Source organism: Pan paniscus, chromosome 6, assembly GCF_029289425.2.
Source record: "Pan paniscus chromosome 6, NHGRI_mPanPan1-v2.0_pri, whole genome shotgun sequence".
NCBI lineage: Eukaryota > Metazoa > Chordata > Mammalia > Primates > Hominidae > Pan > Pan paniscus.
In genome coordinates, this window is record NC_073255.2 from 7,861,832 (window position 1) to 7,888,576 (window position 26,745).

A 26,745-nucleotide genomic window follows, 5' to 3' on the forward strand; every position below is an offset into this window, starting at 1 on the left:
TAGCATCGCCTCGTGTGGTGGTTTATTTGGCCCTAAATAACGGCAGCTGCACCTCGGAGTCACAGCCTCTCTACACCCAGCACGTCTAGCTTGTTTCTGGGGGCTGTCTTGGAAAAAGCAGCATTGCTCACGGGCTCGTGGAGGGAGACACTCTGCTTTTCAAGGTGTCACACTCCCTGGCAGACCCGGAGCTGGTGGTGCAGAGATGGATTGTCAGGGAGGAGGCAAGAACAAGGAATCCTCCTAGGACCCCCATGCATTCACTCCCACCTCCTGGAGATTTCTGCTGCTAATTTGTCTTCTGTAGGTCAAAATGCCAGAAAATGCTACAGGCCACACAGTATTTTCTTTTTTTGGAAGAGATCTTTATTAATAGAGTGCTTTTATTAATAATTCATACCTTGTCTAAGCGGTAAAAACCCAGCAGAGGATTAACCCATGCCCATGGTATTTGAAACTATAAAGAATAAAGTTTTCTCCTGTATTTGTTAGGAATTGCTCTTGGCTGCAAGTAACAGAGAACTGAAATAACAGTCATTTAACACAAGACACAAATTTCTTTCTGTCTCATGTAAAAGAAACCCAAGCAGCAGTCCTGGGCCCCCAAGTATCATCAGTGACTGTGGCTCCTTCTTTCTTTCTGATCTGCCATCCTCCAAGTGGGGTTTCCACCCTCACAGTCACCTCAAGATGCAAGAACACTGCTGGTGCTCCAGCCATTGCGTCTGCATCCGCAGCAGAAAACTGGAGGAAGCGCCATTTGTCTCTCCCCCAAACTTCCCCTTACATTTCCCTAATTGCAAGGGAGGCTGGGATATATGGTCTTTGAGCTGTGCATGTAGATTCCCAGGATAAGTCAGGATTCTCTTAGGAAGGAAGGGGAATCTGGGTATTAGGTTGTTAGTGAGCAGTTGCTCCCACAGTTCCCACATTCAGACAGACCCGGGTTTGAATCCGAGCCTGCCACCCAGCAGCTTCCTGCACATGCAGTGTGGTGCCCCGTGAGGGTGCAACCTGGCCTGGTTTGGCTGTGCCTGTCAGGTCCACACTCGGCAAATTTGCGTCAAGGGGGTGAAGGAGAAGAATGGTTCTAGAACTCCTAGGACTTTTGCTACCTGCTGGGGAGCGGGCGTGGCTTTCCTGCACCCCTCAAGCTCCTGGGCAGTGGGGTATGAACCCCCCAGAGGGCTGTACCTCACGTGCTTGCTCCTGACCTGCAGGAGGAAGCGGGGCTGCCCTTTAGGGACATTGAATGTGGGGCAGGGGCAGTTATGTGCAGAGAAGAGCTGAGTGACGGGGGCCCGGCCTCAGGGCTGGAGTTACGGGGCAGGCCAGACACAGACTGCAAGGGCTCCCCAGGGTCAGTGAGAGGATGGGCCCTTCTCAGGGTGACAAGATAATTTATTGATCTTCCAAATCAGGATGCATTTGAGTCCATAGGGTGCGATTAGCAAGTATTACCCTAAGCCCAGGGGTAAATCAGGCCTGTCCTGGGACCCTGGGGTGTGTGGTCACCCCACCTTCACCCTACCCAGGAACATGGGGCCTGAGTCCCCAGCTAAGCTCACTGGGCACGGTTTTCAGGTTAGGAAGGCGGCAAGGGCTCAAGGCCTGGCAAGCTGTTCACAAACAAAGGGTCGAAACAAAGAAATAATACTACCTTTTAATGCAAGAGAAATCATAGCCTGGTACACACCCCTTCCCCGATCTGTCCTGCCTGGGGATGTGTTTATGGTGAGTGTGTCCCCAGGACTGGTAGTCACCTGGCTGTCCGGGTCCCCGCCCTACTGGCAGCAGCACGTCTGTCCCCAGCATTACATTCAACTGCTGCTCTGGCTCTCGAGAGGCCGGCTGGCCTCGGGCCTCCAGCTTGGCGTCCTTTGCTCCCCTGTCTCCCTGCTAAGGCCAGCAGGGCCAAACTGCTAGGCCAGGTCAGCCAGGGCTGGGGGAATGGGCTGTACCCTGCTCCTCCCCAGGCACGACTGTCCCCCCGGGGCTCCATCACCGGGTGGGGCAGAGCGTCTGCTGGGGCAGCTCTGTGGGCCACAGGATCCCCCCGCACCCACTGCATCTCTCTGCCCAGGGTGCCTGTCTCATAGGATGCCCCTTGCCACAGCGTCTCTCTGCCCGGGGTGCCCGCCTCACAGCTGGTCCTCGTCCACCCAGATGGTCTTGCGCTGCTCCTCGCCGATCTTGTCCTTGACAACGCGGAGCAGCTCCTCTACGCTGCCCCACATGTCAGGTTCCACCGTGGCGTACAGGCACGGCAGGGCCTCCAGCTCCTTCTCCTTCAGCCGGCACACGCGCAGGAACTCCTCCTCCGTCTCAGGCCGGGGCAGCAGCTTTCTGGGAGGAGACACGCAGGGGCTGTGTGGAGGCTGCAAGGCCGTGGCGCTGGTGTGGCACCAAACTGTCCGGCCACCCCTGACTGCCGTGGTCCCCACCCCTTCCCTGCCTTGCTTCTCCCTATAGCGTCCGTGCCTCTTAACGCTAGGGACCGTGCCCCTTCATGCTGTTCATCGGAAATTCCAAATACATCCTTATTGATTGATTGATTGATTGAGATGGAGTCTTGCTCTGTTGCCCAGGCTTGAGTGCAGTGGCACTTTCTCGGCTCACTGCAACCTCCACCTCCCGGGTTCAAGTGATTCTCCTGCCTCAGCCTCCTGAGTAGCTGGGACTACAGGCATATGCTATCATGCCCGGCTAATTTTTATATTTTTAGTAGAGATGGGGTTTCACCCTGTTGGCCAGGCTGGTCTTGAACTCTCGACCTCAAATGACCTGCCTGCCTTGGCCTCCCAAGGTGCTGGGATTATAGGCGTGAGCCACCGCTCCCGGCCACATCCTTTTTATTTTTAATTGTGCTAAGGTACGCATAAAATAAAATCAACCATGTTACCTATTCTTTAAGTGAGTAGTTCAGTAGCATGAGGTATATTCACACCGCTGTGCAACCAATCTCCAGAACTTTCTCAACTTCCCAAACTGCAACTCTGGGCCCATTAAATACTCACTCCCCATCTTCCCTCCTGCAGCCCCTGAGAACCACCCTTCTACTTGCTGTCTCTAGGAATCTGACTGCTCTAGAGACCTCACAGAAGCGGAATCACATACAGCATGTGTGTTTTTGTAACTGGCTTATTTAACTGAGAATGACACCCTCAAGGTTCATCCATGTTGGAGTGGGTGTGAGAATCTCCTTCCTTTTCAAGGCTGAATAATACTCCACTGTATGGGCCGGGTGCGGTGGCTCAGGCCTGTAATCCCCGCACTCTGGGAGGCCGAGGCAGGAGGATCACTTGAAGTCAGGAGTTCGAGACCAGCTGGCCAACATGGTGAAACCCAATCTCTAGTAAAAATACACAAATTAGCCAGGCATGGTGGTGGGTAATCCCAGCTACTCGGGAGGCTGAGGAAGGAGAATCTCTTGAACCTGGGAGGTGGAGGCTGCAGTGAGCCGAGATCGTGCCACTGCACTTCAGCCTGGGTGACAGAGTGAGACTCCATCTCAAAAAAAAAAAAAAAAAAAAAATACTCCATACAGTATTTTTGTTGTGATACACACTGCACCATAAACACATTCCCAGGCAGGACAGATCAGGGAAGGGGGTGTGTACCATGCTAGTATTTCTCATGCATTAAATGTATTATTGTTTCTTTGTTTCAACTCTTTTTTTGTTAACAGTTTGCAAGGTTTTCAGCTCTTGCCACCTTCCTAGCCTGTATGGATGGGCCCTATTGTGTGTATTCACTCCCCACAGACTGACCCTTAGGTGACGTCTACGTTTTGGCTATTGGGAGTAACGCTGCTGTGAACACGGGCGTGTATATGTCTCTTACAGACCCTGCTCTCAATTCTCTTGGGGATATGCCCGCAGGTGGGGTTGCTGGATTATATAGTATTCTATTTTTAATTTTTGGGGGCATCGCCATGCTGTCCTCCACAGTGGCCGCTCTCTTTTGCATTTCCAGCAGCTGTGCACCAGGTTCTGACGTCTACCCTCCTCGTCAACACTTGTCAGTTTCTGTCCTTTTGGTCCTGGCCAGCCTAACGGGTGTGAGGTATCGAGGGGGATGCCCGTCTCTTTTGCTCACTGCTGGGTTCCCCAGAGCCTAACCCTTCACAATGGCTCAGTGAGTATCTGGTGAAAAGGAATGAATGGGCCTAAACTCTCAGTCTGTGATTCCCTCTGCAAAATGGCGGCAGGACATTTATTTTGCAGGTGCGTGCGAGGAGGGGCGGGGATCCGAGATGAAGCCACTTAAGGGCCAGTCTGTCCTCATCACCCAGGCCCCAAACCTCAGCGCCGTCCTTTCGTTTTTTTTTTTGTTTTTTTTTTTTTTTCTGAGACGGAGTCTCACTCTGTCGCCCAGGCTGGAGTGCAGTGGCTCGATCTCAGCTCACTGCAACCTGCCCCTCCCACGTTCAAGCGATTCTCCTGCTTCTGCCTCCCGAGTAGCTGGGACTACAGGTGCCCGCCACCACGCCCAGCTAATTTTTTTGTATTTTTAGTAGAGATGGGGTTTCACCATGTTGGCCAAGCTGGTCTCAAACTACCAACTTCAGCTGATGTGCCCACCTTGGCCTCCCAAAGTGTGGGGATTATAGGCGTGAGCCACCGCGCCCAGCCTCTGGTTCTCTGGAACCCCAGAGTGAACCCTTTCCCGAATCCTGCAGGCTCGACCCTGAACACGGATTCGGAGTCAGACTGCCTCTCATCACCTCTCAGACAGAAGCCCGGCCCACAGCGCCACCCTGCCCGTGTCCAGAGGTGAGAGGTGCGTTTATACCCTAAAGTGGACCATGCCACACCTCTGCTCAGAACCTTCAGTGGCCTCCAGATGCACCCAGAACAAGATGCCGCAGCCTCCCGTGGCCCTGCATGGCCTGTACCCGCTGCCCCTCACCCCTCCGCCCCCCGCTCCTCCGCCCCTCGCCCCTCCGCCCCCCGCCCCTCCGCCCCCTGCCCCTCCGCCCCTCGCCCCTCCGCCCCTCGCCCCTCCGCCCCCACGCCTCCGCTCCTCACCCCTGCGCCCCTCACCCTCCGCCTCTCACCCCTGCGCCCCTCACCCCTCAGCCTCTCACCCTCCGTCCCTCACCCTCCGCCCCTCACTCCTCAGCCTCTCACCCCTCTGTCCCTCACCCCTCTGTCCCTCACCCTCTGCCCCTCACTCCCCAGCCTCTCATCCCTCTGTCCCTCACCACTCCGCCCCTCACCCCTCCGTCCCTCACCATTCCGCCCAAACACCTGTCTCAGGGTCTGAGCACCAGCTGTTCCCCTGCTGCCCAGATTGCGTCTTCTTTCTCATCTCCTAGGCCCCCCTCACTGCCATGGGTCTCGCTGACGGATCCCCCAGGCCTTCCCGGACCACCCTGGGTGATGGGCACTCCGCCCCGTCCCTCCCAGCTCTTGTGCCCTGTGATGCGCCCCATATGTGAGTCACTATCTCGGCCGCTGTCCTTGGCATCAGCTCTGCAAGGTCAGTCCTGTACTTGGTGAGGGTTTACAAAAGGGGTGCATGAGGTGGGGGCACAAAAGCCTCCTGCGATCCATGGAGGCTTGGTGGGGTGCTAGGGACAGGAGGGGGCAGCCCTTAGGGGTCTGGGAGCCCTACCTGAACCTCTTGATGTTCTTCTCACACACCCGGATGAAGAGCACGATGGGGTAGATGTTGGACTTGATCAAGTCTCTCGTGCAGCCGATCCCAGCCTCCAGCAGGCAGTGCTTGTTCTGCGGGCACAGCGGCTTTGGTCAGCAGCAGCCCACCCACCTCCCGCTCCTGTGAAGGTGCCTGCAGCGGGGCCTGGATGCAGGGTTGGGGTCTATAGCGGGGCGGGAGCCCTGAAAGCCACCTGCCGCTGATCCAGGAGATGAGACCCCCCCCCATGAGTCTGGACACTCCAGGACTCTGCTGACCACAGTGATGTTCATGGGCAGAAATGAGGCCCCGGACGGGGTGAACCAGGTGGCGTGAATGAGTTTGAATGAAACACCTGCTACCAGCCAGGCGTGGTGGCTCACGCCTGTAATCCCAGCACTTTGGTAGGCCCAGGCGGGCCAATCACTTGGGGTCAGGAGTTCGAGACCAGCCTGGCCAACACGGCAAAACCCTGTCTCTACTAAAAGTATAAAAATTAGCTGGGTGCGGTGGCCCACGCCTGTAATCCCAGCTACTCGGGAGGCTGAGGCAGGAGAATCACTTGAACCCGGGAGGTGGAGGTTGCGGTGAGCCGAGATGGTGCCACTGCATTCCAGCCTGGGTGACAGAGTGAGACACTGTCTCAAACACACACACACACACACACACACACACACACACACACACACACACCCCAAAACACCTGCTACCCTAGCCAGCCTTCAAGTAAGAGGGTAGGGAACACACGAAGGGTGAGGCGGCCAGGCTGGCAGGTCCCAGGAGTATCTGCAAGGTTCTCAACCATGAGCTCATCATTTTGAGAAAGGGCAATTTCTGCTTTGCTGAAGGCATCACTTAAAAAAAAATTCCACCAAATGTTGGCTGGGCATGGTGGCTCATGCCAGCAATCCCAGCACTTTGGGAGGTGGGAGGATTGCTTGACGCTAGGAGTTCGAGACCAGCCTGGGCAATATAACAAGACCCTATCTCTAAAAAAATTAGAAAATCATTAGCTGGGCATGGTGGTGAGTAACTGTAGTCCCAGCTACTCGGGAGGCAGAGGCGGGAGAGTTGCTTGAGCCTAGAAGTCGCAGCTGCAGTAAGCCGGGATCATGCCCTGCACTCCAGGCTGGGCAACAGAGCGAGCCCCAGTCTCTAAATAAATAAAACATCAAACTTTGCATTGGAATAGAACATAAACACAGCATTCTAAGCATGCAGCTCAGTGAATTTCACAAACTGAACGCAGTCTAGCACTCGTGTCTGGAGGTGGGAATGACCCCCCTCACCCAGGGTCTCCTTGGGCCTCCTGCGGGGCCACTGCTCCCCATTCCCCACCAGTAGGACCATGGCCCACATTTCTACAGCACAGATCTGCTGGAAGGCTTCTTCTTTTCAGCTAAAAACAATCTCAGCTCCAACCCTGTCTGCTCACTTTCTATCCGCTCCAGCTGTCAGAATTTCCTAAACTGCTGTGGCCCAGACTTAAAAAAAACAAAAACACCACCATCTGCTCTTGCCATCCCCAAGGTCAGCGTCCACCACGGAGCCAGCCCGCGGCAGCTGGGGGAGCCCTCCAGTGACGCGGACAGAGAGCCTTTTCTTCATCCAGTGCTGGGACGAGGAAGAGCTCAACGCTTAGGTCACGTTGTCTGGCTCCAAAGACTCCACATTGCACACAGACAACCTTTTTGCATCGTTGCCAATAACCCTTGTGATGCCCCGTTTTTCCCTCGTTTGGTGAATGCAATACCTGTCACCTTCATGTTCATCCTGTCTCTCGCGCTGATGAGCTCGTTCTCTATCTCTGGCCCTTGTTATCACAACCAGACACACACACTCCTAAATAATGCGAACACACACCAGCTCCAGGAAGCCAACACAAATAGAAAGCTCCAAAATAAAAACTCACTTCGGAGCCCAGGGAACAAGGGCGCAGAGAGGGAGTTAACACGGGGCAGCTGCTGGGACAAGGGGAAAAGGAGAGGTCTGGCCACGGGGAGGTGAAAGCAACTCTTCATCCCACCCTTGTCCCTGGCCCAGGTGGCCTCATGAGGATCATCACGGAGGGTCCTGGCCCCATCCAACCTCCCAGTCCCCGCCTCACCTTGGCGGCCACAGCTTCGATGTTGGCAGGGGCGATGCATTCGAACGCGTTGGGGTTCTTCTCTCGGGAGTAGATGATGGTCTCCGTCTTCTGCCTTCTGAGGAACTCATCTCTTGTGACGATATCTGCAGAGAGAGGGGCCAGTCCTGAGGGCAGCACGAGGTGGCCTTGGGTTGACCATCCCACTCAGGCCCTGCCTGCCACCTTCTGGGCTCTACAGAACTCGATGTCCGATCCCCTTCCAGCCATGTTTAAATGAATCTCGTCTCCCCTCGACTAGACTGTGAAGCTCCTTGAGGGCAGGGCTAAGGTTAACCTTCTCCATACTCCCCATGGCAGCCCATAGAGCAGGTGCTTGGCAAATACTCATGGTTTGGCTTCTCAGCAATACCTTTCACTGGACAAAGCAGCTCAGGCACCGTGGTGCAAGGCTGATCACCAGTCTAAATAAATCTCCTGTTCCACCCACCCACCCACCTACCCATCCATCCACCCACCCATCTACCGACCCCTCACCCACCCACCCATCTGTCCACCTATCCACCCATCCACTTATCCATCCATCCATCCATCCATCCATCCACTCATCCATCCATCCACCCACTCACCCATCCACCCACCCATCCTTCCATCCATCCATCCACCCACCCATTTATCTATCAATCTGTCCACCCACCCGGTCACCCATCATCCATTCAGCCATCCTTCCATCCATCCATCCACCTATCCAGGGGGAGGAGGGGTGATGGGGAGGAGGAGGAGGGAAGAAGAGGGAGGAGGGAGGGGAGGATGAGGAAGAAGAAAAGGAGGGGAGGAAAGGGGAGGAGGGAAGTGAGGAGGGGGAGGGGAGGAGTGAGAAGTTGGAGGAGGGAGAAGAGAAGAGGGAGAAGGGAGGAGGAAGGAAAGGAAAGAGGGAAGAGGAGGAAAGAGGGAAGAGAAGAGGGGAGGAGGGAAGAGGAGAGGGGAGGAGGGAAGAGGAGAGGGGAGGAGGGAAGAGAAGAGGGGAGGAGGGAAGAGAGGAGGGGAGGAGGGAAGAGAAGAGGGGAGGAGGGAAGAGGAGAGGGGAGGAGGGAAGAGGAGAGGGGAGGAGGGAAGAGGAGAGGGGAGGAGGGAAGAGGAGAGGGGAGGAGGGAAGAGGAGAGGGGAGGAGGGAAGAGAAGAGGGGAGGAGGGAAGAGAAGAGGGGAAGTCGTCCTGGTTCATGGCTCCCGCGGGGCTCCCCAGGTGGCCGTGGCTCGCCGCTCACCTGACTTGCAGATGGTGAACTCCATGGCACCTCCCGAGTTGAGCAGCCTCTGCACCAGCGTCTTGGCCAGCACGGTGGGCGTGAAGAGCACGGGCCGGCGGCGCTCGCAGTAGAAGGCGCGTACCAGGCTGTAGGGGATGAGGCTGAGGTTCTTGCCCAGCTCGCTCTCAGGGTCCAGCTCTGGCAGGGGCAGGAGAGGGTGGCGGTCAGACCCCTGGGGCTCCGAAGACCTTCCACGGAGGACGGGGCCCCTGGGCTGGGTCCTGGAAGCCACCGTCAGTGTGAAGGCCTGGCTGCTGCCCCGGGCATCCAGTGTCTGAGGTCACCTCAGGCTGGCACTGCTTGGGGCTTGTGTGCCAGGGAGGGGAGGTGTGATGGGGGGCAGGCAGAGTGTGTGACAAATGCAGGAACCTTGGCTGAGCTCTGGAGGGAAAGTTTGCCTTGGCAGACGATCAAGGAGGGCTTCTTGGAGGAAGGGTATGGACTGGGTACAGCCCAGCGGAGGGGAGGGCGAGGGCAAGGAAAGCAAGTGCCGGCAGGTGCCCACGAGACACCAGGACCAGCGGCCAAGACCTTGGGTGTCTCCCAGGAGCACTGGGAGGGACGACTTGGCCTCAGTTCCACCTTCTCAGTCCCTCTGTGGCTGGGGTGGCAGAGCCACACAGAAGCCTGGGGTTCTGATGAAGCCACCCCCAGGCAGCCCGAGGAAACAGCTCCCAGAAACTGGCAGCCTGTCCCTTGTCCCTTGTGCCTTTTCTTGTACCCTGGCCTGGCCACTCCAACGTCCAAAGGGCCAGCCCGGGAAGCCACCCCAAGGCCTCCTTTGAGATCCAGCCAGGGCTGTGTGGCTTCCCTTTCCCTGAGCAGGGCCAGCCAGGGCCAGCGGGGTGGGGGACGGTGGACCGGGAGGCCCCTCGCCGGGTTGATAAATGGCAAGTGGCACTCAGTGGGTAGAGAAATCAATAAAACGAACACTTCACAGCAAACAGCCCCAATTAACACGGGCACCCGGGCGCGAAGCAACCACACGAGAGCGTCGTTATCGGGTGAGCTTGGCGGGATGTCACCCCGAGGCAGCATGGTCCTCACAGCCAAGGCCAGGCTCCCTCACCCTTTTAATTTATTTTTGTCTTTTATTTTTATTTTTAGAGCTAGGATTCTTGCTGTATGGCCCAGGCCAGAGTGACTGCAGTGATGTTATCTTGGTTCACTGCAGCCTCAACCTCCTGCTCAAGTGATCCTCCCACCTCAGCCTCCCAAGTGGCTGGGACCATAGGCACGTGACACCATGCCTAGCTATTTACATATTTTAAGATTTATTTTTAATGCTTTATGTTTTTATTTTAATGTTTTTCTATATTTTATAGTTATATATATATATATATATATATTTTTTTTTTTCTGAGACGGAGTCTCGCTCTGTCACCCAGGCTGGAGTGCAGTGGCGCTATCTCAGCTCACTGCAAGCTCCACCTCCCAGGTTCACGCCATTCTTCCGCCTCAGCCTCCAGTGTAGCTGGGACTACAGGCGCCTGCCACCACGCCCGGCTAATTTTTTGTATTTTTAGTAGAGACGGGGTTTCACCATTCACAGGATGGTCTCGATCTCCTGACCTTGTGATCTGCCCGCCTCGGCCTCCCAAAGTGCTGGGATTACAGGCGTGAGCCACTGCGCCCGGCCATAGTTATATTTTTTTGTAGAGATGGGGGTCTTACTATGTTGCCCAGGCTGGTCTTGAATTCCTGGCCTCAAGCGATCCTCCAGCCTTGGCCTCCTAAAGCATTGGGATTGCAGGCGTGAGCCACCTGTGTCCACCCTCCTCTCCCTTTTGAGGACTTCCAGGCCCCCTCACAAGGACCGATGTTCCCCCAGGTGAGGGTGAGGCATGTGTGACTGTGGCTGGGAGTGGTGGGAGGGGCCAGGCGGTCCCCATGTACCTTCCTGCTTCTCAGTCAAGAGCTTGGTGGCGTCCAGCGAGGACCGGGCCAGGCTCCCTAGCGGACTCCCCGAGATGATGCGGACCCGCTCGTTGCTGTTCATCCGCTTATACTTGTTCTCGGACCTGCTGACGAACTGGAGGAGAAGAGGGAGGGTCGGGGGAGGACTGTTTTGCTTCCACTTCTAAACAGACAGGGTGCTGCCCTCAACCCGGCAAAGCCAGACCTTGTTCAAATCCCTGCTCTGCCCCTGGGGGTTCCTGGGCCAGTCATTTCCCCTATAAAAGCAGGAGACTCCCAGCAGGTGGCTCGAGCCCTTTAGCCACTGGAGAGATGTTCTCAGTAGGTAAATGAGTGAATCGGTGCCCACGCTGTCTTCCGCAGCCGGATGAGTCTCGGGTCAAGCTCATCTGCATCCCCGTGGGAACCTCAGGTGCAGCTCTGCAGGCACTGTGGGACCTGAGCCGCCCCAGCCGTGAAGACCTCTGGGTGGAAACCCCTGTGGGCAGGGACTGTCCCCCTGCTGGGCATGTGCTGGACAATGCCACCTCCCTCTGACACTGTGCTCACCATGCCTTTCTGCTTCGGTATCCCTAAGTTTAATGGGGGTGCCCACTTTTTTCTACAATTCACAGAGTTGAGTCCTGGAGGGCAGAAACAGATGCCCTGGCAATGGGCCCAGAAGCAGGTTCACACCACATTCTATGGGCTACTTTGAGTCTCTCCACACTCTTCCTTCTGCAGGAAGGAAAACGCATGGCATCTGGGGTGTCAGCCAGCTCTCTGTTAACTGGCTACAGGGCTCTGGATGAGACTCCCAAGGTTTCACTTTTTTTTTTTTGAGATGGAGTGTCGCACTCTCACCCAGGCTGGAGTGCAGTGGTGTGATCTCGGCTCACTGCAACCTCTGCCTCCCGGGTTCAAGTGATTCTCCTGTTTCAGCCTCCTGAGTAGCTGGGATGACAGGCATCTGTCACTGCACCTAGCTACTTTTTGTATTTTTAGTAGAGACGGGGTTTCACCATGTTGGCCAGGCTGGTCTCGAACTCCTGACCTCAAGTTATCCACCCGCCTCAGCCTCCCAAAGTGTTGGGATTACAGGCGTGAGCCACTGCGCCTGGCCCCAAGGTTCCACTCTTGCATGTCATGCGGGTGTAAAAATGCGTCATCTCAAATGGTTCTGCCTTCGTGAACCCCTCAGACTTTGCCAGGGTTCCTTTCCACCTGGGTGTCTCTCCACCACTTGTTTGTGTCTACCTGGATTTTAGGGTCACACTGCTCACAATTTCCCTGGGTTTCCCTGTTCCAAGGTTGAGATGGAGCAGCGGAACATAACACTGTCTCCGTTGGGGTCTAATGAGTGAGGCAGCCACACAGGAACACGCTCATGGGGTCACATTTTCATATTATCCCCTTGGCTTTTGTCCACGGGCGATACAAGAAACGATCCCAAAGAGTGTTTCTGCATTTACGAGAAACCATTTCTGAAGATACCACACACGATGCTAGTCAATGTTCTTTGTATAATGATCCACGTCAAAAAAAAAAAAAAATCCCTTTTAGAATTAAGTAGAAGGGAAAAGTCCTTTCTGGTCTTGATTGCTAAAATGTTTCCCAAGACAGATAAGATTGAAAGACTCTGCTGGGTTCCCTTTTTTCCTTGGCTGCTGGGATGCTCAGATAAGTTGAATGCTCAATTAATGAGGACCTGATCTGGCCTAGATATTTAGGATGTTTGTTTTCATCTCCTGATACACTGCTTCTGATCTTTCTATTAGTATCTGAACAGCTAACTCCAGTTTCTTTTCACCATAAGTTTCCTCAATCTTTTATGAAAGTGGGATTTGCTTCCCACAGGCACAGAGATTGTCTACCCACCTGTCACTGAGAGGATAAAACGGGACAGGAGATGTGAGGCACTGTGAAGAGTTGCAAGTGGTGTACAAACACAAAGCATGGTTATTTTGATTCGGGTGTCTCTTCTCAGTGGGGAGAGGGCAGGGCCACAGCAGAATATGATTGAAAAGTCGGTAGGTGCTCCGGAGAGCCTTACCTGAAGGAGCTGGCCAAAAAGGAAGCTTGCTCGCGAGAGACGGGGGCTGACCCGAGGGTCGCTTGTTGAAAGCGCTTCTTCCGGCTGCAGGGTGTTCTGAAATGAATTTATCAATCAGTCAGGCCCTGCTGGGCTTGGCAGGAGGTGAGAACACAATGATGCTGGTGAGAACTGGAGACCTGTCCTCAAGCCCCCTCCGTGCTAACGCTTTCTTAGGGAAATCAAAAGGCTGCAGGCAAGGGGCAGGGGCAGGCAGGGGCAGGCGGGGTAGGGGAGAGGAGTCCTGGAGACTTGTGAGAGAGGTGATTTGCTTCAACAGAGACCAGGGATGGTAGAGCAAAGGCCTGCAGTCCAGCTGGAGCCAGAAACCTAGGCTCATCTTTTTTTTGAGACAGAGTCTCGCTCTGTCACCAGGCTGGAGTTCAGTGGCATGATCTCTGCTCACTGCAACCTCCACCTCCCAGGTTCAAGCGATTCTCCTGCCTCAGCCTCCCGAGAAGCTGGGATTACAGGCGCACCACCATACCCGGCTAATTTTTGTATTTTTAGTAGAGATGGGGTTTCACCATGTTGGCCAGGATGGTCTCGATCTCTTGACCTCATGATCCTCCTGCCTCTGCCTCCCAAGGTGCTGGGATGACAGGCATGAGCCACTGCGCCCAGCCTTGTTTTTGTTTTGAGACAGGGTCTTGCTCTGCCGCCCAGGCTGGAGTGCAGTGGCACGATCTTGGCTCACTGCAACCTCTGCCTCCCAGGTTCAAGTGATTCTTCTGTCTCAGCCTCCTGAGTAGCTGAGATTACAGGCGCCCACCACCATGCCTGGCTAATTTTTGTGTTTTTAGTAGAGACAAGGTTTCACCATGTTGGCCAGGCTGGTCTTGAACTCCTGACCTCAAGTGATCTGCCCACCTTGGTCTCCCAAAGTGCTAGGATTACAGGCGTGAGTCACTGTACCCGGCCAGACACCAACCCCTTGTCCTGGAAAGTCAGGACCTGTGGGAGGGCATGAGAGGATGGGGCTCCTTCTATAGGGAGCGTCTCATTCCTAAGGAACCAAGGAACCAAGTTCCCTAGAATTCATCATCCCAATACGGATGGATTGCATTTGTTACTGCCTCTAAAAAAGACTCGGGAGGTAGGTTTGAAGCTGGCGAGATCCCTGCCCCTGCTGCCCCCACAGGGTGCTTGGCAGACCTACCCGGAGTGCCCGCAGGGTGTGGTGGGTGCCGTCCACCTCCTCCCGGCTGCCTCGGTGCATCAGGCGTTGCAGTTTGACCAGGAGGAGCTGCTGGGCTCTGGGGAATGAAGAGAGGAGCCTCAGGGGCTGAAATTCAAGGGCCAAGCACCGGGAAGCCAGCGGGGCCGGAGCACCGCACTGGCATGGGTGGGGCGCGTGTCCGACTCTGTGTAGGGATGGCCCTGTGGCTGGTGTGCGCTCTGAGCCCAGGGGGCACCCGGGGAGAAGATGTGGCTCCTGGTATCTGTGTTTGGATCCCACCTCCAGCACTGGCTTGCTGTGGGGATGCAGCAAAGTGGCCGAACCCCTCTGAGCCACGGTCTCCTCCTCTGTAAATCTGGTGTGATGATGCTTGCCTTCGAGGACTGGCCTGAGGTGTGGTGTTATGGTCTCATAGATGCTGTGGTATGGATGTGTAGTGTTACAGTCTTACAGATGCTTCCAGATGCCTGCTGTGTGCCCGACACACTACCTGTGCTCAGTCCTTGGGGGCTAGCGCTGTTATAAGGACAACGTCGTTGTCGGGATGAGGTCTATGGAAAAGAAATGACTAGTGAACCCAGCAAGACAGCATAGAATTGAGTGGTCTGGTCACTACCAGATGGAAAAGGATTCTACAGGATTCTAGTGAAGGTTGAGAGAAACATCTCTGAGGAGGCAGGAAGGGCTTCCTGGAGGAGGAGGGCCTGGGGGGACCTCACTGTGAAACAGGGAAAGCAGTGGCCTTCTTTGGCCTGGGCTTCTCTATAAGCCCCTCTGCTGATGTTCGTGGCATCCGCAGCCCCCTGCCTGGTCCTCCATAGACTCAGGGAAACGGAGGCCCCGCCCTGATTCTGGCCTCACCGGCTGTAGCTGGGTATGGTGCCCATATCCAGGTCATGGTCTGTGAAAGGGTCGACCCGCGCGCACAGCCACTCGTGCCTGTCCTGGTACATGGTGTCACGGACGTGCACAACATCGTCACACTTCAGGGACATGGTGCAGGCGTCCAGCTGGCTGGAGATGTTCAGGTTCAGCCGGATGTAGAACGAGTCCCCCGATGTGATCAGGCCATCCTCCATGTCCTTCACCAGCTTCCGGTACCCTGCGGAGGGAAAGATGCTCCAGCTGTCTATCGGTATGGGGTCCCCCGACCATCAGAGCTGCTCCTACAGCAGCTTTCCTCACCACCGTGCCTGTGCAGTATGCTGCTCTTAGAGCTCATAGCCAGGGGAAAGTTCTACCTCCCCAGTGAAGGTAGCCATGTTGTTAACCAGTTTCCCTTTTTGTCTTGGCTGCCAGGAAGCTCAGAGCTAAAATTTTTGCCAAGTTGCAATGATCACCTTTACTAGCATTCCCGCTACACTCTTCATACTTCCCCACCATTATACAGCACTTGTTTGTTTTTTATTTTTTTCATTGTTCCACAACTCGCATACAGTAAACTGCATAAATTCTTAAGTACTCAGTTCAATGAATTTCCACAAATGTATATGTGCGGGCAGCAACAACCAGAACCCTCTCTGTCAGTACCTTTCCTAAGGAGAAGCATCTTCCTAACCGACGTTGCTATAAATAAGCTGAATCTCATTTCATGTAAGTGGAACCAAACAGTATATGTTCTCTTCACTTCCAGCTTCCACTGTTCAACATTATGCCTGTGAGATTTGTCTGTGATGCTGCAATGTAGCTGGAGGGTGCTCTTTTTCACTGGTGTATAGTACTCCATGGTACGTGGATATATCCATTCTCCCATGTGCAATTTGCATTGTTTGCAGTTTTGGGCTATTGTGAACAACTCTGCTATGAGTTATTCATACACACTGCTGTCTGTGGATATACGTGCTCATTTCTCTTGGGTATATATACAGAAGTGGGATTACTTGGTCATAGAATATCTATCTATTCATCTATCTATTATCTTTCTACCTATTATTTGTCTATCTATGGATATGTGTGCCCATTTCTCTTGGGTACATACACAGAAGTGGAATTACTTGGTCATAGAATATCTATCTATCTATCTATCTATCTATCTATCTATCTATCTATCTAACTATCTATCTCTATCTATCTATCTATCACCTATCTACTTATCCATCCATCATCCATCTATGTATCCATTATCTATCTATCCATCTAATCATCTACTTATCCATCCATCATCCATCTATGTATCCATTATCTATCATCTATCTATCTATCTTCTATCTATCATCTATCTACTTATCCATCCATCATCCATCTACGTATCCATTATCTATCATCTATCTATCTATCTTCTATCTATCTATCTCTCCATCTATCTACTTATCCATCCATCATCCATCTATGTATCCATTATCTATCATCTATCTATCTATCTATCTTCTATCATCTATCTACTTACCCATCCATCATCCATCTATGTATCCATTATCTATCATCTATCTATCTATCTATCTATCTATCTTCTACTTATTTATCTTCTATCTATCTTCTATCTATCTATCTATCTTCTACTTCTATCTATCTATCTTCTATCTATCTTCTATCTATCTATCTATCTATCTATCTATCTATCTATCTATCTTCTATCTATCTATCTTTAGAAGATACTGCCAAATGGTTTCCCAAAGAGACCATGGCACGTCATTCTAACCTTATTTAAATGTCGTCAACCTCCCAAGTAAAGTTTTGCAAATACTTTGTGAGGGAGCAGTGCATAAACCATGAACGCAACAAATGCAGCAAGCTCTGCTATGATATCAAACCGTAATATAAACCCCCACATCAGCCCCACATGCTGAGGGCTGTATAATACTGCAGAAGCTAAAATGGTTCTAATAACCAGAGTAGCTTGTCGAATGTCCACGCCCACATTCCAGGGCCGTGCCAGCCAGCTGGATTATCTGATGAATGTTCCCACCACTGTGCATGGAGAAACAGGGGTTCCCTGTCAGGTCCGTCCGGGGGATCCTGGCCTTGTCCAGCACATCTCAGAATCCTGCCCATCCACCTGGCCAGGGGCCACCATGATCGCTATCTGAGTTCTCTGCCTCCTATGAAAACGGAACCTGCACACAGGACCCTGCCGGAATGAACTTTCTTTCCCTGGAATTCCGGACTTGCAGGGCTGTGCTGCTGTGCAGCTCCGGGCTTGGGGGTTGCTGCTCACATCATATTCTGCAGGCCCACAGATTTTCTGCTGGGCTGGAAGATCAGGGTGCACCATCGGAGAGAAGCCTGTCCTGCATGTAGGGACAGAGCATCATTATTGTCTTTGCACAGGCAGGGCACTGCCGGGAAGGAGCTCAAGCAGGCGGCTCTGGAGAGTGGATAGAGAGAAACTGGCTATTTATTCTCTGCTGAAACATTCATGAGCCCTGGTGGTTAAAAATAAGATCCAGCTGCAGAGATAATCATGTAGAAAAACCCAGAGGTGAGAACAAGAACTCAGACTTGTTCAGAGCAGAAAACAAAGCTCAGAGCTCACAGCCCAGGAGTCTTGGCCGAGAAGGAGGAGAGCCCATTCAAACGATGCTGGGGGCCCCGTGAAAAGCGAGGGTGAGGCCCGCCTGCCCCGGAGCAGGGGGATCACAGAGCAAGAATCCTGGGGCCCAGGATGTGCTTCAGTGGTCTTGGTCCTGGGTAGAGAAATCTCTGGGCCCCCTGGCCAGCAGTGCCACAGAATATGATGTGAGCAGCGCCCCCCAGGGTTGTGCAGCAGCACAGCCCTGCAGTCTGGAATTCCAGGGAAAGAAAGTTCACTCCAACAGGGTCCTCTTTGTAGGTTCTGTTCTCATAGGAGGCAGAGAGCTCAGGTAGCCATTGCTATGGCCCCCGGCCTGGTGGGTGAGCAGGCTTCTGAGATACGCTGAACAAAGCCAGGAATCCCCCAGCAGGACCTGACAGGGAACCTCTGTTTCTCCATGCCCAGTCCGTGGGCAGACTGACCCTAGAGCTGCTGCCTACGGACATCAGGAATGGGAAGCCCGAGAGAGGAGGCAACTTCCACTTGCCAGGGAGAGAGGGCTGAGCTGGGCCAGCCGGGGCTCCAACAGGTGTGCCTGAGGCTGGGGATGCCGTGTCCACTGTGACCCGGCGGGCAGCCCGAGACACGTGGGCAGGTGCGTGCAGACGTGGCCAAAGAGCCAGCGTGAGACAGCAAAGCCCTGCTCACAGCTATCGCCATCACTGTGTGCTCTCCTAGACCTGCCCCTGCACCTCGTGATGCTGCCAGGAAGTGCCCATGCCTTCCACTGAACAGACGAGCAAGCAGAGGCTCTAGGTGGCGAGGTAACTTGTCCAGGTCAGAGACTTGCCTCCCTGGCCAAGGGTCGCTCCGGACGGTGGAGGGAGGTCTCACCTTCGTGGTTGACCTTGTAGTGCAGCGTGACGGGGCCGCTGCACCTCTGGATGGTCCAGTGGGCTTCCTCTTTGGTGCATGTGTCCAACGGGACACTCTGCCTCTCGCCTCGGATGCAGCCTTCTAGCTGGAGAGCAGAGACAGCATTTGTCTCCTGGCCCCACAGGCAGCAGAGCTGCAGGAGCGAGACCGCTCTCTGTACATTGGGAAAAAAACCATCTCTCCCTGAACAAAGACTAGCTCAGTGCCAACAGGGGGAGAAAGCATCTTGCTCAGGGGGGTGCACCTGCCTCCTGCCTGCACCCTGGGAGCTTGCAGGATGCAGAAGCGTGGGCGGGGAGCTGGGGAGAGAAGGGCCCCACAATGCCGATGGTCTGACCACCTTCCAGCTCCCTCCTCCTGCCCGGGGATCCGTGGCTGAATGCAAGGCTTAGGGGCTCCTAAATGTCACCACTGACACTACAGTTGCAGCCACCTCCCTTGCCGCCATCCCCTCACCAGCAGCAGCTGGTGGCCCTCACGGAGGCCGGCTTTCTCGGCCAGAGAGCCAGGCTTGACCGAGTGCACGAAGCTCCCTCGCGCGTTGCCCCCCAGCAGGGTGAGCTGGGAGGTGAGGCTGTCGCCATTCAGCGTCGTGTGCTGCACCGAGGGCCCTGGGCCCCGCACGTGCCCCACAGAGGTGACTGAAGGCCGGAAGGGTCTGCAGCAGGAAACAGAATGTCAGTTAGGCAGCTGGGCTGAAAAGAGAAAAGCCCTACTGGGACACACCGGGGGTTGGTGGTGGGCGCCAGGACCCCGGTGGCATGGCCTCCTGTGGTCATCAGGCGCCTGGGTGTCCTGGCTCCGAGAAGGCCCTTAATGGCTAAGGGAAGTGAGAGCTCACAAGTGGCTCCTGCTGCGAGAAATGCAGATGAGGAGAGGAGCTGAGGCACCCTCTGTGGCCGCAGCGGCCGTGCTGGGACTGGCAAGGGCCATGTTAGGAGGGTCCTCTTGAGCGCGGCCCACTGGGCTCCAGTGTGTCATGGATGGGGACTGCTGGGTATCTGGGTCCCACTTCTTTGCCTCTGCCATGCTGCATGGCCTTGGGCAAGCCCCTTCCTCTGTGGGCCTCGGTTTCCGCACCTGGACACTTGGGAGGTCAGAGGAAGTGATTTCTTTTTTTTGAGACAGGGTCTTGCTCCGTCGCCCAGGCTGGAGTGCAGTGGTGCAATCACAGCTCACTGCAGGCTCAACCTCCTGGGCTCAAGTGATCCTCCTGCCTCAGCCTCCTGAGTAGCTGAGACTACAGGTGTGTGCCATCATGCCTAGCTAATGTTTAAATTATTTTGTAGAGATGGGGTCTTGCTTGTTGCCCAGGCTGGTCTGGAGCTCCTGGGCTCTAGCAATCCTCCCGCCTTGGCCTCCCAAAGTCCTGGGATTATAGGTGTGAGCAATGCGCCCAGCCAGGAAGTGATTTCTGACTCGGGAATGCTACAATTCTGGTTCTGGCTCTAGGAGAACAAGGCCCACATGAATGGTCCCCTTTGTAAGAGAGCGAGGGGGCAAGGGGTCTTTATCCCATCCCCACCCTCAACCCCGGCTTCCCCTTCACTGGGGTACCTTTCCAGAGAGAACTTCCTGAACATGAGGTTGACCTGCTCCAGGTCGTAGGCATCCAGGCCCTCGGATTGGTGGGAGGAGGAGGAGGAGTGAACGGAGGAGGGTCCGAAGGAGTAGCGTTCGTGACTGTCATCTGCAGAGGGACGAGGGCCCATCAGTACCAGGGGTGGCGGGGAGCTCTGGAGACAGCCCTGGGACCTGCTGGGCTGGTCCCGGCACTGGGGGCAGGCTCGGAGCCCTCCTTCCCTACTCTTCCCAGGCAGCCTCCCAGGAGACGGGTCTCTGAGGTTCCCTGGCGCAGATGGCTGAGTCCTGCATTGAATGTCTCCAACACAGACGTTCTCCAACCTCCAGGAGCTTCCTCTTAGTGGGAAGCCTTCTCAGGTATCTGGTTTTTAAGATTTTTTTTTTTTTGAGAGAGGGTCTTGTTCTGTTGCCCAGGCTGCAGTGTGATGGTGTAATCACAGCTCACTGCAGCTTCAACCTCCTGGGCTCAAGTGATCCTCCTGCCTCAGCCTCTGGAGTAGCTGGGACTACAGGTGTGCACCACCATGTCTGGATAATTTAAAAAAAAATTTTTTTTATAGAGATGGGGTCTCACTATGCTGTCCAGGCTGGTTTTGAATTTCTGGGCTCAAGCCATCCTCCTCTCTTGGCTTTCCAAGGAGCTGGGACTACAGGCATATGCCACCATGCCTGGCTAATTATTTTTTTTGTAGAGACAGGGTCTTGCTATGTCACCCCTCCTGGCCTCCAGTGATCCACCGGCCTTGGCCTCTCAGAGTGCTGGCATTACAGGCATGAGGCACCGCGGCTGGCTTCATTCTGTTCTTGAATTGGGCCCCCAGATTTTCATTTTGGGACCCTAAGGCCTCACCATCATCCATCAGCTTCCTGGCCCGCAGGGGCCTGAAGCAGGGCGGGAAGAGGAGGGTCTGACCCTGATAGGAGCCCCTCCCTATCTTCTCACCCCAGGTGGACCCAGAACACCTGGGGGAAAGACACCCACTGCCCAGAGCTCTGGGTGGCTGGGATGGAGAGAACTACAAATCTGCTCGGGGCTGATAACAAAGGCTTCTCTGCAAATGGAATTTTTCCCGACACTGCAAAATACTTTGGACGGTTGCCCGGGATTCTCTCCCCTTTCCAAAACTCTTTCAATTCTTCTCATTACCCAGCCTCGATTAGGGGCTAACCTCTCTTTAACACTTGGTAGCGCTGATGCTTCCCCATTAAGGAGGACCACTCATCTTTTGTTTCATCGGTTGGCAGCCTTAGCTGGCAAAGGCTGGGGGAGCCCTGGAAGAGAGGGGGCTGGCAGGGCACACCTGGAGGACTCTGAGCCACAGTCTCCCCTGCTGCCAGCTCTGTCGGGGCCAGGGGATGCTGCCACCCTCCCTCGGTGCTGAGACAGGCTTGAAGGTGGTGACCCTGCAAGCCCGCCTTCACCCTCCCTACTTCTCCCCATCCTGCCTTGCCCCTCCAATGTCGACCTGTTCCCCTGGCCTTGCCCTTCCAATGTCGGCCTCTCTCCCCACAGCCTTGCACCTCCAAGGTCGGCCTCTCTCCCTGGCCTTGCCCTTCCAATGTCGGCCTCTCTCCCCACAGCCTTGCACCTCCAATGTTGGCCTCTTCCTTCAGCCTTGCACCTCCAAGGTCGGCCTCTCTCCCTGGCCTTGCCCTTCCAATGTTGGCCTCTCTCCCCACAGCCTTGTACCTCCAAAGTCGGCCTCTCTCCCTGGCCTTGCCCTTCCAATGTTGGCCTCTCCCCACAGCCTTGCACCTCCAATGTTGGCCTCTCCCCACAGCCTTGCACCTCCAATGTTGGCCTCTCCCCACAGTCTTGCACCTCCAATGTTGGCCTCTCCCCACAGCCTTGCACCTCCAATGTTGGCCTCTCCCCTCAGCCTTGCACCTCCAAGTTCGGCCTCTCCCCCTGGCCTTGCCCCTCCAATGTCGGCCTCTCCATCTGCATTCTGTATTCCTTTTGCAGAGGCTGGTTAACAGCTCAACACATGAATTTCGCATGAGAACTCCCTGCTCCCAGCCCACTCTCTGCCCTCCTGTTCTTTCCTGTCTCTGAGGCTCCTTTCTTTATCTATAAAATGAGGGTAACAATAGCATTTCTGAGAGTGGTTGTTGAGATTAAACTGGATCAGGTATGCAGGTCGAGCCCCTCCATGGTGCCTGGCTAGAGTATGCGAGAGCTACGTTTTTAAAAGCCCAGACCTAGCTCGCACCCTCTGCACAGCAGCTGGATGGGCCCCCATTACCTACAAGATAAAGAACAAGCTCACAGGGCATCTCTCAGCCATGGGCAAGCCCAATGGGGGACAGAGGCTTATCTTTTGTGTTCAAGAGCGACTCTGAGTCCATTCCACATAGTGGGTCTTAAGGACCTGTGACCCTCCACCTGTGACCCTCTGTGACCCGTCCTACCTAGGACCCTCCTGGATCTGAGAGGCACGTACCATCCAGATCTAAGGCGTCAAACCCGCCGCTGTCATTGTCTTCTTCGACTGTGCTGCAAGACACAAGGGAGGGCGGGGGAAGCATGCATGTGAGTGTGTGTGCACACGCAGGCGAGGGAGAGAGAAGCTTCTGGAAGGTTCCAGGCTTCCGAGTGGCCTTGCTTCTGAAAGGGCAGTGTGAGTGGAGGAGGTTGGGACAAGGAAGGGTGGAGTAGGCAGGAGGCTCCCTGGAAGGGTGGGTGGCCTGGAGGTCTTGGAGATTGCCTCTTCCAGCAGGGGAGGAGGAAAGCCAGGGCAGGTGAACAGAGGCCCTGCCGGCCCCACCTGCTGTTCACGTCTCTCTCACTCTTCTCCGACGTGGTACAGGACAGAGATCCATCTGCCCTGTGTGATGGGTTTGGGAGCTGAGCGCCCTTCAGCCGGAGTGGACACAGCAAGCTTGCTGTGCTCTGGAGTTCTCAATTGTCTGCATGTGGTTTTTGCAGTAGTGCTTCAAGGTGCAGGTGCTTTCATGCAGACGCCACATGTGGCTTCTGAAAGCTGCTTTCAACACCTGCCCCTGGCTGGCCAGAGGGTGCCCCCACAACACAGCTGCTGGTGGAGGGGCTGGCGTGGGTCTGATTTTTTTTTTTTTTTTAAATTTTTGAGATGGAGTTTTGCTCCTGTCACCCAGGCTGAAGTGCAATGGTGCGATCTTGGCTCACTGCAACCTCTGCCTCCCGGGTTCAAGCGATTCTCCTGCCTCAGCCTCCCCAGTAGCTAGGATTACAGGTGCATGCCACCATGCCCAGCTATTTTTATTTTTTATTTTTTTAATTTTTAGTCGAGATGGGGTTTTGCCATGTTGGCCAGTCTGGTCTTGAACTCCTGACCTCAGGTGATCCACCCGCCTCAGCCTCCCAAAGTGTTGGGATTACAGGCGTAAGCCACTGTGCCCGGCCTAGTGCAGGTCTTTGCTGCTGATCTCTGGAGCCAGCCAGGGAAGGCCATGCTAAGAGGCCCAAACCCAGGCCCCAGTGGGACCGGGGGTGTGGATCCAGCCTCCAAGGCCACTGCTTGCTCTCTGCCCTTCTGGAAACCGCCCAACAACCTCTGACTTTGTAGGTGATGTGCCAAACCCTGGCAGGCTGGAAACACCCGTTGCCCAGGCATACTTCTACTGTGGTTCTCCTTGTGAGGACACTAATGGTTTTTAGGAAGTAAGGAAGGTGGGAGAGGAGATTGGAGAAGCCATTCATGAGTTTCTTTTTTTTTTTTTTTTGAGATGGAGTCTCGCTCTGTCACCCAGGCTGGAGTGCAGGGGCATGATCTCGGCTCAGTGCAACCTCCACCTGCCGGATTCAAGCTATTCTCCTGCCTCAGCCTCCCGAGTAGCTGGGATTACAGGCACATGCCACCACACCCAGCTAATTTTTTGTAATTTTACCAGAGATGGGGTTTCACCATATTGGTCAGGCTGGTCTTGAACTCCTGACCTCAGGTGATCCACCTGCCTCGGCCTCCCAAAGTGCTGGGATTACAGGTGTGAGCCACCATGCCCAGCTGTGAGTTTCTTATTCTTTGGCAGAAAAAGCCAAGCCCTGGGGCTGTGGGGCCCGGGAACCTGATTTCTGGGCAGCATGGAGCCACGGGTCATAGGTTTTGTCCTTGGACAGGCAGCTGGGTGAACCTGGGGAGGCCGCTTCCCTCCTTTGAGCCTCAGCCTCCTCATCTGTGCAATGAGCAGTACCCTGCCTTTCAGGGTTGCTTCGAGGACAGCTGGGTCAGCAAGCGTGGACTGGCCCAGAGACGGGGTAAGGAGGCTTGGCATGGTGGCACGGGGCAAACGCCCAGTCCTCCCTCACCTGCCACCCACCTGCGATGGGGCGCGTCCTCCTTGTAGCGTCTGACGATGGAGTCGTTTCCCGGGGGCTCGGCGGTGATTGACATGATGCTGCTGCGGCTCCGTGGGGGCTGCTTCAGACACAGACACACACATGTTACGGGTGCACAAATATCACACACGCAGGGACTCAATTCAATGCAAAATCATGCCCGCCTCCTACTCAGGAGGCATGGAGGCAGCGAGCCGGCTCTCGGCGGCGACCTTGGCTGGAGGAGGCTTGTGCTCAGCCCGGAGCGGCCGCAGCCGCCGAGCTTGAAGCACATCTGCTCGCACATCTGCTCACAGGGAGGACGCAGGCGGGAGCCGGCCGGCTGGGGGACTGGGGCGCTGCCTCGCCATGGTGCACAGGCTGAGCTCAAGGCCCCCGGGCTGCACCTGCTGTGGGCACCTGCTCTAAACATGGTGAACAGTGTGGGCCTGGGGCGTGGGGAGGGCAATGGTGCCCCGGACGGCACAGCTGCTGGAGGGCAACCTTTGAAACCAGGCCTGCTGGCTCCTGGCCAGAGCCGCTCTTAATAAGAGCCTGGGATTCTGCCACCCAGGGCAGCCATCAGACAGGAATCATTCATTATAAAATCTCTGCCTCCCCCAGGGCCTGATTTTGGAAGCTGAGCTGACAAGCTTCCCAGGGCTTCCCCTTGGGGTTAGAATCTCTAATCTTGGGCCTTCTGCTGCCTGTCAGGGGGTGGGCAGTGCTGGATGCAGTGGCTGGGACCCTGCCCGGCTCTGCCCGGGTAGGGGTTCTGGGCTGGGGATGGGGCCCCGAGCCTCAGCTCTGCGGCGGCTCCAGCTGCTCACAGCTCCCTGCCCTGCCTGCCGCCCGCTCCCCAGGCTGCGGGAGTTGCCAGGGGCTGAGAAGTTGCGGCAGAATTTTCACGGCCTGTGCCATGCGCGACAGCCCCTGGGAGGCCCAGCTCCTCCTCCCACCAAGTGTTAAATTGGGAAAGGAGGCGGCAAGAAGGTGTAAATACATTGCGAGGCTGTGGAAACCTCTCTAAATAAACATAAGGGAGGCTGGGGCTGCAGCCCAGAGCAGGCAGCAGCGCTGCTCAGAGGCTGGGTCTTGGGGAGGAAGGCGAGGTGGGTCAGGGCTGGTGGGGTGGATGAGGCTGGGGCCCCGGGACGGTGCTCTGCAGCAGGAGAGGGTGTTGGGGGATGAGCTGGTGCCCCGGATGGCACTCTGGAGGGAGAGAGGGTGGTGGGGATAAGCTGGGTCCCTGGATGGCATTCTGCAGGGGGAGAGGGTGGTGGGGATGAGCTCTGGAGGGAGAGTGGGTGGTGGGCATGAACTGGGGCCCCAGACACTCTTCTGCAGGAGGAGACAATGGAGGGGACCTGCAGATCGGGCAGAGGCTGCAGCTCACCATCTTGGTGAAGGAGTTGGTGATGGGCAGAGATCCGCAGGAGCTGGGGCTGGCGTCCGTGCCTTCTTCCTCGTGCCCCTTGGCTGTCCTCACGGGAGACGAGATGGGAGAGACAGAGAAAGGAGAAGGGGGCCGGGGAGGGTTTGAGATGGAAGAGAGAGAGGGGAGGAAGAGAAAAGGTGGGGAAAGGGAAGTCACAGCCTCATGGCCCATAGGCACATGGGGCTGTCTGGCGTCATCCCCAACCTCCTTCTAACGAGGTGGGTTTGGGGCCTCTTCTCTCCCTTGAGGGCTCACTCCACTCTCTGTGGCATCTGCTGGAGAAAGAGCCCTCAAAAACCTCCTCTTGCTTTTTATTAAATTTTTTATAGAGATGGTGTCTTGCTATGCTGCCCAGGCTGGTCTTGAACTCCCGGCCTCAAGCAATTCTCCTGCCTTGGCCTCCCAAAGCGCTGGTATCACAGGCATAAAACCATCTCTTCTTTTCCTGTCTCCCCCCACCACAGTAGGCTCCTGGCGGGGAGGGGGTGGTGGGTCTCGTTTGCCAACATATCCAGCTCCCAGCGAGGGTCACCCCCTGGGCAGCCTGGGTCAAAGCTGGACAACGCCATGTGTCTCTGAGGACTGGTGTGGGGTCCCCGGCTGGCATTTTCTGTGAACAATGGACAACCGGGGCATGAGTCTTCCTGTCCAATTCTCCGCCATCAACATGGACTCTGCCTCTCCCTGACAAGCAGGGCTGGCTGATGGGGATGAGGACAAACTGGGGGCCAAGTCCGTCACCTCCTCAGTGAAGCCTCCCTTGATGTCCCTGCCCCAACCCCTGGCTCTGTGGTGGGTTGCCTGGGGACCATGTGCACATCCTCTCAGCCCTCC

General features: G+C 55.3%; 1 protein-coding gene across 6 annotated transcripts in view; it reads right to left on the bottom strand.

Moving 5' to 3' along the window:
* Positions 1-1,645: 1,645 nt before the first annotated feature.
* Positions 1,646-26,745, bottom strand: part of CARD11 (caspase recruitment domain family member 11) — a 138,517-nt gene continuing 113,417 nt past the window's right edge. For 5 of the 6 annotated variants that reach the window (XM_003819749.5, XM_034963554.3, XM_055115696.2 and 2 more), the window contains 14 exons: positions 25,870-25,952; positions 24,476-24,576; positions 22,621-22,673; positions 20,150-20,282; positions 19,049-19,250; positions 18,551-18,677; positions 15,067-15,307; positions 14,185-14,281; positions 12,987-13,082; positions 10,934-11,069; positions 8,996-9,175; positions 7,751-7,875; positions 5,620-5,735; positions 1,646-2,346 (listed from right to left, as the gene is read on the bottom strand). In XM_003819749.5, the coding sequence (XP_003819797.1) occupies positions 2,142-2,346; positions 5,620-5,735; positions 7,751-7,875; positions 8,996-9,175; positions 10,934-11,069; positions 12,987-13,082; positions 14,185-14,281; positions 15,067-15,307; positions 18,551-18,677; positions 19,049-19,250; positions 20,150-20,282; positions 22,621-22,673; positions 24,476-24,576; positions 25,870-25,952 (1,895 nt within the window). In that variant the 3' untranslated portion in view covers positions 1,646-2,141. The remainder of the gene's footprint in view (positions 2,347-5,619; positions 5,736-7,750; positions 7,876-8,995; positions 9,176-10,933; positions 11,070-12,986; positions 13,083-14,184; positions 14,282-15,066; positions 15,308-18,550; positions 18,678-19,048; positions 19,251-20,149; positions 20,283-22,620; positions 22,674-24,475; positions 24,577-25,869; positions 25,953-26,745) is intronic. The other variant, XM_055115698.2, reaches the window with a different exon arrangement.